A 14471-nucleotide genomic window follows, 5' to 3' on the forward strand; every position below is an offset into this window, starting at 1 on the left:
ATGACTAAGGAAGGCCAAGTTTTTGCGTGGTGGGATTTTTCTTTTCATTATTCAACTTTTATGGGCAATCCGAGCTAACAGGAAGTCGTTCGGTTGATGTGGGTAAAGACTGCGTCTGCGCGGATTTCCTTTTTTGAAAGGAGGCACGCGCTCGCCTCTTCCATAGACGTCACGTAACACCTTGTTACCAACGTGGAAGCAGCGAAATGCTCCAAGGTTCTCCCGTAAAGCCAATGCAGGTCTAGGCTATATAATTAATAGTAAAACATTCCCTGTGTCAGTGTCTAGTACCTCCTTGGTCAGTGTGATGAGCAGAGGTTCAAACCGGTATATGAAAGAGACTCGGTCAATCTAAAGGGAAAACATGGCCACATTTACATCGAGGTCAACACTTCTTTGCGCTGTTGTCTTGTGTACTTTCATATGCAGTGAGTATGATTTTTTCTTACCTTCTATCTACCTTTTTCCTTCCTCTTTCCCTAACTTTACCATCTCTGTCATTAGCATTTTGTCTCGATTAATCACTCTATATCCTTCCCTCTGACTGATTTTTGTTTATCTCTCTCTCTCTCTCTCTCTCTCTCTCTCTGAAATAATTCATTATGATATCTTCTTAATCCGTTTTCAAACACGGTCTGAAACGTTCTTTCTGTCAAAGGTAGTTGACGTTATCCAGTAAGAAATTCTTCCTATATTACATGCATAATCATATTGATTCATTTGGATGACTACTTTTATCACACAATCTCTGTGAAGCTGAAGTGAAATGTCAAGAATCTCCTTTCCAACATTTCGTTTCAAACTGTATACATGTCAGAGGACCCACTTGACTGAGAATTGTAAATCATCGATTTCTGAGTATATTGACAGGGAAACAATTTTTTTTAAATCTTTAAGAGATGCAAACACTCTATCGTTCCGTCTGTTTTATCTTACCCTTCTAACCATATTCTCAATGCATTCAAATAACTGTCGTTTCTCTCACTTACACACGCATGCAAATACACACACATGGTATGTAATTTGTAGGCCTACTACCTGTTAAATTAACATACTCCATCTATCTATTTCTTAGATACATTTTGAATTACTGCTTTCTATCTAATTCAGATGTTGTGGCAGGAGGACCTGATAATGCAGGCACAAGCTTTGTCATTCCCGCCTTTTACACGACATACAACGAAGGCGTCGAGTACGACGACAATCCTAAACTCTACATAAGCGGTCTGGAGTCGTCTGCCAGTATCAACCTGACCATCGCTGGAAATGATGACGAGCGACTAACGTTCTCGGTCGGCGAGGGATGCACAATACCCGCCCTGATGAACTGCAGGTTATCTGCCAAGTCCATTGGCAAGACCCTGAGCGCCATCAAAATCGAAGCAGATAGTCCAATTGCTGTCCGTATGCATCAGGAACATCTGAGCCCGAACATGCCGACATCGTTTCTTTCCTTTCCAACCTCGATGCTCGGCACCGACTACTTTGTCGTTGATCCCGGGAATGTCGCGTCACCGACGGAGCTGTTGATTACGGCCGGTGAGGCTGGAGCTCGTCTGGACTTTGCGCCTAGTTCGTCGGTAGATTTTGACGGCAGAAATCACCACAAGGGTGATGTCTTGCAGATTAATCTTGGCGCGTTTGAAACACTGGTCGTCCGAAGTCCCGGCTATCTGACGGGAACTGAAATCAACTCCGACAATCCCGTATCGGTAATAGTTGGTGATTTTTGCTCGCCAAACATGCAAGAGGGTACACTATGCAGACAGCCGTATCAGTTACTCCCTTCCGACAGATGGGGGCAGAGATTTGTCGTGACGTCATTCGTAACTTCTGAGGACAGCATCTACCAGATATATGCAAGTTCCGACGACACCACAGTCCGTCTGCTCGGCGGAGGGTCCGAAGTCTCGACGGTGCTGAACAGCGGCGAGTCGTCGCTAGAGACCGCGCGTGGCGGCAGCGTCTACGTGGTGGAATCCGACAAGCCTGTTTACATTTTGCATCATGCCGAAAACGGACAGGCGTTGACGGCTGTCAGTGCAGACAGTCAGCGGGTGACTGGTCGAACCTCGGTCCCCGTAATTGCTGACGAGACCCGCAACGCAGAAGCCCGCGTCCTCATAACCACAGACTGTGCGAACTCTGAAGGCTTCCTACTGGACTTAGAGCCTCTACCTAGGTCGAAGTCAGTGTTGAGGTCGAGCGATGGAAACGATTGTGTGGTTACTGTTCCCATCGAACGCGGTAATCACATGATCAACCACGACTCACCTGATGTCTCATATTCTGTTACTGTTTACGTCACTGATGACGACATGTCTTATGCACACTTAGCCAGTTTGTCAACAGATAGCGGCAATTCAGACTCGAATCCTCTGCAAGGTGAGGAAAAAACATCTCCTAAGATGACGTTAGCTTTTCTATCGTAATGATAACAATATATGAGCAAGTTAAAAAGAAACGGCAAACATCATTACCGGATGATTTCCATTTCTTTCTTATTGTTATTGATATTTATACATAACCTTGATAAGGGGCAAATTGTGTTTATTGTGTATCGAAAGGAGAAGGTACTGATATTCTGTAGGATTTTAGCTATTGTTTCATTTGTTAGAGTATTTATGTTAATATAAGATACGTTATAATTATTTGTTTTTCATGTTTTATGATGTTGGCAAAATGATGTCTCTCTTATGTCTTATATGTCATTTGGATGTTGTTTGTGTTACTGCACTGTATAATGTTATTTTTTTTGTAAAAAGCATGTAAACAAAACAATATCCATGATATGGACAATAAATGAATGAAATTGAAATTGAAATTTAAGATTTGAATTAAGGGGATGTAGGCATATACTAAGGTACCAAACATTACCCATATCGTGAAGACACAACAAGGCTAATAAAGTTACCTGTAAACACATATCCCCAAAAATAAACTCACCCAAACGTCATTCAATTACAACTTTACTTTTCAATGCAAAGGGTCATTTAAAATGCATTTTCATTTAGAACAAGAAGCTATAATCACTGGTGCACCATATTGTTCGTCTAACTGAAAATAATCGTTTTCTGGATTGACAACAATAGTGAAGCGTGACTTTGGAACTGATGGTTTCTAACAGGTGCCGGAGCGAAGGGCGTACGTTCTTTCCAGACGAGGCTAAAGGCAACCAGCGGTCTCCTCCTGAAGTGGAAACCCCCGGCATCCTGGCCCGGTGAGCCCATGGGGTACCGTATCCAGATCAAGTCAGGTACGAAATGCTTTATTCGCTTGCTGTCTTTGGCAAAGACTACGCGATATGAATGTATTTAATTCTGCTGAGCAGGTGACCATCATTTGGCCTTCAGATGACATTGGCAGAACTCTTTGATGATCGCAATTTGCCTTCATATCTAAGCTGATCTAGTGCGTGGAAGATAATAAAAAAGTATAAAAAGGTATAAAAAACATCGTCGACAATAATCCACTGAGGAGACTATCGAAAGCTTTGTTTACACATGATTTCACATGTTCCGCTTACTTTTATATTGTCATTCCTGAATGGATTACTTAATATTTGCAAACAAGACCAGAAATACGAGGATTGATAGTTCTATACATGATTTTTGCGATTTTGTTTTTTTTTGGGGGGGGGGGGGGGGTGCTGTTCGTTATTCCGAAGGTTCGTTAATCCGAATCACACAAATTCCCTATACCTAGAGGTTCGTTAATCCGAACATGAAAAAGGGTTCGTTAATCCGAACATTTGTGACGATATTCCGAAGGTTCGTTATTCCGAAGGTTCTTTAGTCCGAAGGTTCGATATTCCGAAGGTTCGTTAATCCGAAAATGTGATGAGGTTTGTTATTCCGAAGGTTCATTAATCCGAAAATGAAATAAGGTTCGTTATTCCGAAGGTTTGTTAATCCGAAAATGAAACAAACCTCGTTATTCCGAAGGTTCGTTACGGACCCTATATCACTTCGGATCAATGAACCTTCGGAATAACGAACCCTATTTCATTTTCGGATAAACGAGCCTTCGGAATAGCGAACCCTATTTCATTTTCGGATTAACGAACCTTCGGAATAACGAACCTTCGGACTAAAGAACCTTCGGAATAACGAGCTGTAACTTTTTCTTTTTTCAAGTCGAGAGTTTATCCCTTTGCAGATGTATTTTGAGATTCTTTGAAATGAGATCATACGCACTTCTTTTGAGTCGTATGTATATATATATATCTAAATATTATATAATCATGTGTGTGTGTGTATGTATGGACATAAATTATGATGATTATGATGATTTCCAACATTTGTATATCTGTTTAAAAAAAACACGCAAAAAGCCCCTAAAAGGGGCAAAGGGCCAAGGGAGTTAGTAATTAAATGTCTGGTGAAAAAAAAATGTGAGTCTTGAGCGAAGCTTTCAATAAAGTGCTCCACATTGTCAGTTTCACGGAGAATGAGATCTTATCAACATGATTAAGAAATTAGGGCGAATTTGTTCGTGTCTCGCCATTTTGTGTGTTACGTTGTTGTTTACTTCTTGTTTCAATGAAGACGTAATGCACTGGAAATAAGATGGCATTAAATTTTTGCGTATGTTATTGTTGTCAGTTGACGACCGTGCATTCTGCCAGTGCCGCAACGTGGTCATACATAATCCCCGTCGCACCTCGTTCTGGCTCCGGAACTTAAGTGCTGATGTCCGGTGGGTCGTGGGCGTGCGACCTTTCGGAAGTCTCGGCAGCGGAGAAGTCACACTGCGAATCGTCCGGACAGCATAACCAAGCCATAGACGTAGATGGCGCCTCTTTAACAATAGGTAGAAGCCACGATAATGAGCCAGTTCATAGTTTCACTTTGCGTATGAGCAGATAGAGTCATTTGAGAAGACAGGCATTTTGGTTTTTAAATGTACTGAGATAAGCATCTCTGATGTAACGATTATCCGTGACGTAATCTTTATAAATGACACCGACCATGGCGACAAAGTGTTCATTCTCAAAATCCTAGTATGTGGCATTATTATAGACAAGGTGTATTAAAGTATTCAGTTGTTACTACCAAAAAGAATACAAACTAATTGAAATCTAAATTCACACTCCAATTTCAGGTGCAAAACATTGTGAAGTATCATCAGAAAACCACACCCTTAAAAACATATGTATATATATATATATATATATATATATATTTTTTTTTTTTTTTTTTTTTTTTTTTTAAGCGCAGCTAGATCAATATTGACGAAGACATAATCCTTAGAAGCACAAGCATGGATAAGAAAACTACTTTAGCAACTATCATGCTTCACTTACTGTTTGAAACACCAATGAGTTTATTATAATTTGGATACCACGGAGCGCTTTTAGCAATTTCTTATTAGTAAATGAATAATTCTCAATAATTGGTCATGGTTACTTTTGAAATACACTTTGAAGAGAGTCGTCGTGACTACATCCTAAATCACTGCATGATCAAACTCTTTTGATGTTAAAATCGGGCACTGTTGAGAAACCTTCACGATGTAAAAGGATTTTGTGCAAAAGGAAATTAGGGTGCGAAGAACTAGATACGTATCTATGAACTGTACTGTAAGTGACGCATTAATTCAGGTATTTGATTGTCATCACTTTCCTAACGGTGTTGATTCGAAGCTCTCGATTTTTTCTCTCCAAATATTCAGGCGTTTTCACATCAGCCCGATGACAATCCAAGCTCGAGATATTTTTCGCGATCGCAAATTAGCGCGCTATTTCATTTCCTATTCACATCAGCCTTAAAAGAATTAGCCCGAATTTTTTTCGAGCTAATTCGACAGCTGAGCATGCGCAAACAGTGTCAGGTATACCAGTAGAGCGCACACTTTCGGGTCATACACGCTAGGCATGATGGGATGCATCGCGCTAATTTCTTGAGGTGATTTCGCATTATCAAATAGCGCTCTAGTTCGCTATGTTATCCCGCTATTTCAGAAATTTCCCGAGTTGGACTCGAGAAATGTTCTCAATCAGAGCGATACAATTAGCGCGCTAATTTGTGTTCACATCATCGAATAGCGTGCTATTTCGTGATCGAGTTAATTTCCCAAATCAGAAAATATCGCGCTATTTCGAAACATCGGACTGATGTGAAAACGCCTATATGTTTGCTTATGTATGCATACTTCCTAACTGCTTTCTTCTGCTCTCCTAATGATGCTGTTTTTCACCCCCTGTCTGTCTGTCAGTCTGTCTGTCAAAGAGCCAATCATTGCCCACATATATCATCTCACCCCCCCCCCCTCTCTCTCTCTCTCTCTCTCTGCCCCTGATGTCATCATATCAGCGAGTTCCTGGAGATATACGAACTCACTATTCCTCAGCGTGTGACTGCGACATCGACAGTTGACTGAAGTTACCACGAGAGAGAGAAGAAAACAAACCAAGAAGATATTAAATCTCGTTATACCAGAAGACTTCAACTCCTGACATATACTGACAGCATAATCACTCGACTGGATTTGGTACTTCCTGGAAAACAAATTCCTAGGAAGGCTCTGTGAAGTCAGTGCAAACAAGCTACGCCACTTTAGTCAAATTTTCTGAGAAGATGACATTGCAAGCGGATTTTACCTGTTTCCTACAAAATTCTAAAATAGATATTGGGTTTTGTGCAAGGTTTATCAGGTTCACGTAAGTATAGGCATGATAGATTGAATAAGATAGTACTGAGGAAGAAAAGAAGATAATACTTTTGATGAGTTACTCGATTTTGTTTCCATGTCAGACCACAATATTCACTCAAATAGAAGAAATTGAGCTCGTCTCTTATTACTCTCAGTTTGTCAATATTTTGTATCATTATTTGGGTGAAAGCTAATTCGGGTCACGTGCACTTTGTACAATATAATACTATAGTCACAGATTAATGTTTTTGTATGTGTTTTTTATTACTATTCTTTCACAATGATTTGGAATTATTTTTAGCGAACGGATTTCTTTTCTTAGCAATACCATCTACTTGAGTAAAGCGTATACTCAAGTAGTAATGCTTGAGTAATGGGGGTGCTGTGGCATCGTGGAGAAGACTCCCGACTCCCGATCGGAAGACCCGAGTTCGAATCCCGCCCAGTGCGGACGTCCTTGGACAAGATGTTTTTACCCACTATGTCCCTCTCGACCCAGGTGTATAAATGGGTACCTGGCAATGCTAGGGTAATAATAATGGCAGGGCCCTCTGGTAGAACAGTGCCAACACTGAAGAGGCTAGCCTGGTAAATAATACCTTACTGTTATCATTATATTGCCTGTAACATATCTTCTTTCATATCATGGATAATGTTCGGATTCAAATGCGGTCCAAAATCTTTAATACTAAAAATCAAATTACAATTAGAGATTATCATGGCATTCAGTGCCATTTCATATGAAATGATCGACGTTGAAATTTAAGTCACTAACGATTACTTCGACTGTGTAAGCAAGAAACAAAGCAGACGCCAATCTTGGCATTCATTCGATACCTCAACAGCGCCATCTATGGCAGAGTGTCTCGAAACTACGTCCCCTCGCATGTAGATGTGGAAGGAGTGCGTTCAGCATTGACCAATCACGCTCTATACAGAAAAAAAAGCCAACCAGATCAATATAAATGCTTCGAAATAGTGATTGTCAGAAGTACTGATTTAATATAAATAAGAATAAGTACTCTAATAATAGACTTTCACAATCGTCACAATGGGCCAAACAACAGTAGCAGTAGTCGTTGCTAAGTTTAGATCGTGCCGGGGTAATCACAGCAAGTCTTTTGTAAATAATATCTATCTGTAACTATGGTTGTTGTTATTGTTGTTGCTGTCATTGTTGTTGTTGTTATTTTTGTTGTTGTTGTTGTTGTTCTTCTTCTTCTTCTTCTTCTTCTTCTTCTTCTTCTTCTTCTTCTTCTTCTTCTTGCTGCTGCTGTGCTAGGTAGAGTGAAACCTTGGAAATATGTCTTACTATTTTCATATCACGCTCAACGATATCTTTGTTACAACCTTTTTAAGTTTGATAACTTTTTGACAGCACAACACTCACTCAATCCATTTTGATTAAAATTTATTGCATTTTTGTCGCCAAACACAGATACATAATACTTTCTCTTTTTTTTTCTTAAAACAGAGAATAAGGTAAGCAAGACAGTGTGAAATGAAGAGTATGCAGCAATAGTGGAACCTGATAGTACATACACGGTCATTCAGGGTCAGAGGATTAAACATAACCTCATACAGGATCAGACGCGTAAAAATTACAAGAAGTGCACAATATAATCATTCATTTCACTTCATAATCGTGTGTTTATGCATATAAAGCTGTACTTACGTTCTCGTAGTGAAATGCACAGTCTTGACCGATGTGAAAACTATGCTACCGTTTCGAATTCAAACCTCGAGGAATTCGTGGTTGTTCCTTTAATGCTTCCAATATTTCGCTTTGCCTTGACTTAGCTTGATTGACCCACATGTAAGAAATGTAAGCTGACAAGAATCTGACGACCCGAGGAGTGCAGTTTTACCAAGGAAGGTGGAAACGTGAGATTTTAAGCAGTTAAGGTCATGCATCAGTACTGTCATTAAAGAAGGGCGCCCTTCCAAGCTCACATTGACGGAACACCAGTAATTTTCACGCTAGCGATGTTTGGTACAAGAACATACTTTATCGTAAAGACATAAAAAAATAGCGGTGATAATCAAACAGTGTACTGGTTTTCTGAACGGTCGCGTAGCTTTTTTACAAAAATAATAACTACAGAATTATTTTTCTCAGGTTTTTATATCCATTTCGTCCTTGCATTTTACTATACACAAGTTTGGTCTTTGGAAGTCATTAGCTCTTTGCGCCTGACTTTAATCTCTATTCCATATTGACCGATCAAGTTAGCAAAGGCAAAAGGATTGAGTATTCACAATAACAGAAGCAGATTGTTACTACGTTTCGACTCATTAAATAATATATGGCAGCCTGGGAGGGTTATACTGTCCACTTGCACTAATGACTTGTTTTCTTGCGGTCGCATGTGGCGCCTTCCAGAGACCAGTGCGATGCGAGAAATTTAACGGAGAACAGCGTGACACGGAGCGCAGAATAACGCGGATGGGTAAATTAATGACACGTCCAAAGGTCGGCCATGCGTTGCTGATTGCTCGCCCGCCCCTCCTCGGCCCCGCCAATCGGTGTCCTCTCGACCTTATCCTCTCCGACATCACATCGCCGTCGGTTTTTTGTTTTTTTTGACCTCAACCTCTTTCGCTCGAATTTCTCCACACAGACACCCGATCCAAGATCAAGGGCGATTAGTCAGAGACGGGAAGAAAGAGAGAAAGAGTAGAGGAGGTAGAGGAGGGAGAGAGAGAGAGAGAGAGAGAGGGAGAGAGATGTGAGAATATGAGGAGACTTGAGAGAGAGAAAGGAATGATTTGGTTTTTAATGCATTAGAAAGAAAGAAAGCTGTGAAGAGAGGAGAGAAAAAAAATTGACAAGAGCAATATTATACCATGCACAGACTAGAGAATGAATATATTTGACATTAATACACCTTCCATTCGTCTCAATTTACTCCGTCTTCCATTCCTACAGTTACCTTTTGAGTACTTTTTAATGACGGATGGTTTTGTTTTAATCATTCTGTAACCATTAGTAATTCGTAGTGAAGGATCATGTAGTCATTCTTGATAGACATTTCATCAATTCAGTTCGCTTTATTTTTATTCACGTAACATATAGCGTCACACAGGAAAAGCACAAATCTTGAGCGCACAATAGTTGACTGTACGATAAAATTAGAGGTAACTAACGATTTAAAATCACGTATGCATAATATAGTTTCAAACCCAACTTGTTACATTGCCCATGCTCTAAGAAAACTATTAGGGGTTCACTAAAGAGCACAGCTCGTACACTGTTGCCAACTCATGCAATCGACGAAAAAAGAAAAAGCTTTCATTTCTTCACATCCCATTCTTCCAGTTCTTCCACTTCTGGCTTTAACATCGGAGAGGGGTCTCCTTTTCAGACTACTTACCAACATCCACATTCTACATTCTCTAGAAAACACCACCACACCATCCACACTCGTTATACCCAGCAGTGGCATGTGAGCCCTAGCAAAGTTTATAATGAAAGAAAGAAAAAAAATGTCAAACGTAATAAAGGTCGTTTATAGATGTGTTATTGTTATGTGTTCCCTGCATGACCACACTCGTAATACTCTCATCCGTAAAACAAAACACCTCGATTAAGCTATCGTTGACAGCAGGCTGCCTATTCAGATGTGAAAGGTTTTAATGAATAATATACACCAGTTGATTTTAATGGGCCCAACGACGATAGCACAGATGTATTTAATCACCGAATATCTCACACGGTTCGCCATGAAAGATTCGGCACAACAACATGCAGGTCAGTGCCCTTGTTAACGACATTGTAAAGGTACTGTGCCTGATCATTATGTGTACTAAAAAGTAAATAATGAACCACTATAGATATATCCAAAAGGGTGGGTGAGATAGGAGAGACAGAGAAGGAAAGAGATGCACCATCTGTGTATGCACGTGCACGTGTGTGTCTCATTACAGGGGACTTTAATAAAAATACAACCGATCTCCTTTCATGAAAATAAATGCTCTGGTCTTTTAAATCCCCCTAGACACTAGGTTAGAGTACCAATTTAAGAGAAAAAAAGTTACCTTTAATTATCTACTGGTAACTCATGCTGTTCCATCTTTTAATCATGTGCATGTTTAGTGAGTCAAAATGATAAAAAGAAAAATAATTATCATCAATTGAAAAAGCTTGATTATGCATCAACATTTTCATGACTTGTGTTGGTTATGAATTTCGTCTGGAAGTGAGAGTGAATAAACATACAGAATGAAAATGTATGTCATCATTCATTGAGTGTCTTGATGCGTGGAATGTGTGAAAGCTACTTTATTCAACGTACTGTTATTGCGTTTACAGTGCATGCCTCACTATATGCTACTCAAGGATTAACAAATTAGTTGTTACTACAGCTAAGCAATTTGGCAAGGTCTTTAGTTGCGTACGAATGAAGGACCATGATTGAGATGATTGAGATAAAAAGAAACTACAGATATTTTATGACATGTATAATAAACATGCTAAGGTAGCATATATCCAACGTAATTTAATACCTTCTGTCATTTAGTTGCTACTAAGTAATTCTTGCAGTTTATTATTACATTTTCTCTTAGTGTTTTCTGTTACCCTGTAAAGCGTTGTTGATGTCATTATGCTTGTATGTCAAGATGGTGCGGAAAAATAAGAAAGAAGGAAAGATCAATATGAATAAACTCTACTGTATCCAAAGAACAAAAGACAAAAGATGAGAGATATTCAAATAATCACTGTCATCATAGAGTCAATGTTTAATCCACAGATACGTGCTTGCACACACACACACACACACACACCAATACAAACTCATACAAATGACACATACGGTAAGCACTCAATACAGACACACGCAAACGCACACACAAGAGGGGATACGAAAGAGAGTGTTAAACATGCAAACGGTTAAGAGCGGTCATTGTAGCGGCGCTCGGCGTCTCTCCCATATATTGAATGCAGGTGCACTGTGTAAAAATCACTTTACGTGTTGGAGCTATGGTCTCGAATATTACATCAATTAAGGTGAAGTTATGATAAGAATTCATCATATGCAATGTATCTGTTGCTGTTATTTGTTACAGTGTATCTCAAAGACCACACAAAATGCACGGGGTGATTTTCTAGTGACATGAAATAATCATGCATGCACTCTTGGTCAACTTGTGGGCTTAGAAGTTTTCTGACAGTTAGAATGTTCATCGAGATAATTACAGAATTATGTTAATTTTAAATTAACCTTGATTGCTGTACGATGCCTTGAGTTTGTTGGAGGGAGAAACCTTGGCAACGGCGGTGGAATGCCATGGCCTTCGTCTACTAGTATACATAATGAATGCCATTACTGATTGCTTCCTTTTTTCAGAAGTCAATTAGGCGAGGTCCGTTGCTATTGTCATTGCATTCTTCTATTGTCCTAAGGGAACACAAACAGCAGACATTCCGGTCTATGTTCACAGCAGCATATCGATTAATTCTCTATAGAGCAAAGTTCAAGTTACAAGCGGGGCGCACAAGGTTTCAAAATGTTTCAAACTGGAGATAACGACAGAATGTCAGGAAAATAATCCCGCTTCCTGTCCAGGTTAGTGTGGTGGTGGTAGTACCACGGGGGAACAATGGTCACACGGGTGATTATTGTTTTAACTTTCTGTATTCCATTCGAGCAATACACGGCTATGGCTCGTTGGAATAAATCTATCAATATTGCTTGTTTGTGACCAGTGACCGATATGTCTATGTTTAAGGGAGGAGGGTGGCTCCTTCACTGTATGGCATTCATGAACATGGAATTGTCCATTATCATTTTTTCGAATGAATACAGATAGATACAGTACAGATGGGTACATTTTTAAAACTTTATGAATTTCACGGTATATACATTTATAGGCAGAAGGAGCTAGCCTCTTTTTACCCTTTGTGTAAAGAATAATGCAAAGATTGTAAGTGATTTTTTTTTTTGGTCTATCTTTTATCAAATGTATTGTCAACATGCTGTATAACTATTTTTTTTTCTTTATTGAGAGCGTTAATTCATTTTAAATGTTATATCTTGCCAGAATACAGCGTCACAATTCCTACATTTTTCAGTCCACATAGGAAGACTCTGATTTCCAAAATGTGTTTCTTCATCGTATCATAACTTCTTCGTATGGCATTGCAATGTGCCTGGTTGATACCGTTTGCTGACTATTGCTATTTACCTGAAGGTAACCCCGAAGGGTTGGCATCATTTTCCATTTTCTGATGTGAGTGTTATGGTTGACTAGCACCCTGCTCTTTGAATGAAGTGGGACCATGTATATGTGAGTGAGCCGTGGCTCCATCACACACGAAACCTCTGTGTCATTATTGTCTTATTGGAAGGACAGAGTGTTTTACCTTTTACTACATAGGAGATAGCATAGTTACCAGTGGTTACACACAGTACTGTTCAACTACACTTCACATAAGTAGAAGCCATCTGATTGCAAGGCAGACGAACCGACGACTATAAAGTCACATCAATGCCCTGTTTGTACAAACCGATACAAGTCCTTTAAAAGGTCCCTGCAATCCAAATGTATGTTGACCTCTATTGATGCCCTTTGATCTTTACGAAACCAAATTACAAAATACTTCACGAAAAAATGCATCATATATCTTTAAACATTTTTCATTATTTTTTCTGCACCCTATTTACCCCACCTCCCCCAAAAATCTCTCAAAACATTCCTGCTGTGACATTGATCATCCTCCTATATCACTTGAGCTGAACAATAGACAGTTATCTGCCTTGCCAATCATTGCTGTTACTACCTGCACTCACAATAGCATCACATGTTCTCTTCATGCAAATATTTCTGACAATTTTTTTTTTTGGACAAAGCAATGAATGGTAAGGCACATAACTGTGTATCTAGTGAGTATGTTATGTACAGATCCAAAGGCAGCAAAAGGCATTAATACATTTTGATTGCAGGGACTTTTAAACATGACTGGTAATATTATGTTACAATCTTTCATGGGGTCAAGTAATCGAGTATCTCTTGACGAACGATTTTAATCGATTGTTTCAGTGTGTTTTCACACGATTTGATATTGATAGTGTTGCTTCCTCTATGAGGCTCTAGTAGTGGTCATCAAAACTTCTTGTCACCTTTTGAATTTTAAAATTCCTTCTGTCTTATAGGATTTCCGATTACGGAGCAAGGGACGGTAAAGAGAAAGCATTACTCCTCGTTTCACCTTGTTAAGTACAAACTTCTCTGTAACATTTCTCAACTCCTTTCGAGTTATATGCTTGAATTCATAGTTATAAAATGAGTAGCTAGTACTGTATTGATGTGTGCGGTATCTCGAGATTAAAGCATTTGGCACATGGCTTTGTTTTCAAATTTAAGTCATAATTCCACTTATAAATGATGTAACTGTTGAATTGTACAAAATGTTTTTGAATGTTTGTTGTGTGACACATTATCGCTGTCAAAATAAACTTTGCTATTCCCCTGAAAGCAATATTCCTTCCGTACCTCTCAACGTGTACTTGATCCAAAAATCATCCAAAACCATTCTATTCATTCATTTCGTCAACGATGATCGTCATAATGCAATAAACTCCGATGAAAAGCTGCCTCACCTGAATCAAATAACAGGTGACAAGGTAAAACGGAAACGAGCTCATGGCGTCCGAACGAGAGAGTCTCCTTGTTTGCACACGTGCAGTATGGGCCAAGTGTCAAGGTGAACCAGCCTATATCTCTCCAATCAGTCCGGCCGTCATTAAGCAGTCATTGAACTTCACATCTGGCAAAGCTTCCATTCACTGACAGTCCCCACGTTTCCGATTGCATGA

General features: G+C 39.4%; 1 protein-coding gene across 1 annotated transcript; it reads left to right on the forward strand.

The window, feature by feature from the left end:
- The first annotated feature begins 290 nt into the window (after nt 1-290).
- On the forward strand, nt 291-7295 carry LOC139743845 (uncharacterized). Its single transcript, XM_071654302.1, has 5 exons — nt 291-428; nt 1111-2385; nt 3128-3256; nt 4605-4812; nt 6315-7295. Exons 1-4 carry the CDS (start codon nt 365-367, stop codon nt 4772-4774), a joined length of 1638 nt encoding a protein of 545 aa, XP_071510403.1. The 5' UTR covers nt 291-364; the 3' UTR covers nt 4775-4812; nt 6315-7295.
- The last annotated feature ends 7176 nt before the right edge of the window (nt 7296-14471 follow it).

This window comes from Diadema antillarum, unplaced genomic scaffold (assembly GCF_040938485.1).
Source record: "Diadema antillarum isolate AM-2024a unplaced genomic scaffold, OU_Dant_1.0 seq00001116_RagTag, whole genome shotgun sequence".
NCBI lineage: Eukaryota > Metazoa > Echinodermata > Echinoidea > Diadematoida > Diadematidae > Diadema > Diadema antillarum.

Coding starts and splice junctions, on each gene's coding strand:
- LOC139743845 (XM_071654302.1), top strand. CDS start 365: ATGGCCACATTTACATCGAGGTCAACACTTCTTTGCGCTGTTGTCTTG. Junction 2,386..3,127: donor AGACTCGAATCCTCTGCAAG/GTGAGGAAAAAA, acceptor GGTTTCTAACAG/GTGCCGGAGCGAAGGGCGTA. Junction 3,257..4,604: donor CCGTATCCAGATCAAGTCAG/GTACGAAATGCT, acceptor TATTGTTGTCAG/TTGACGACCGTGCATTCTGC.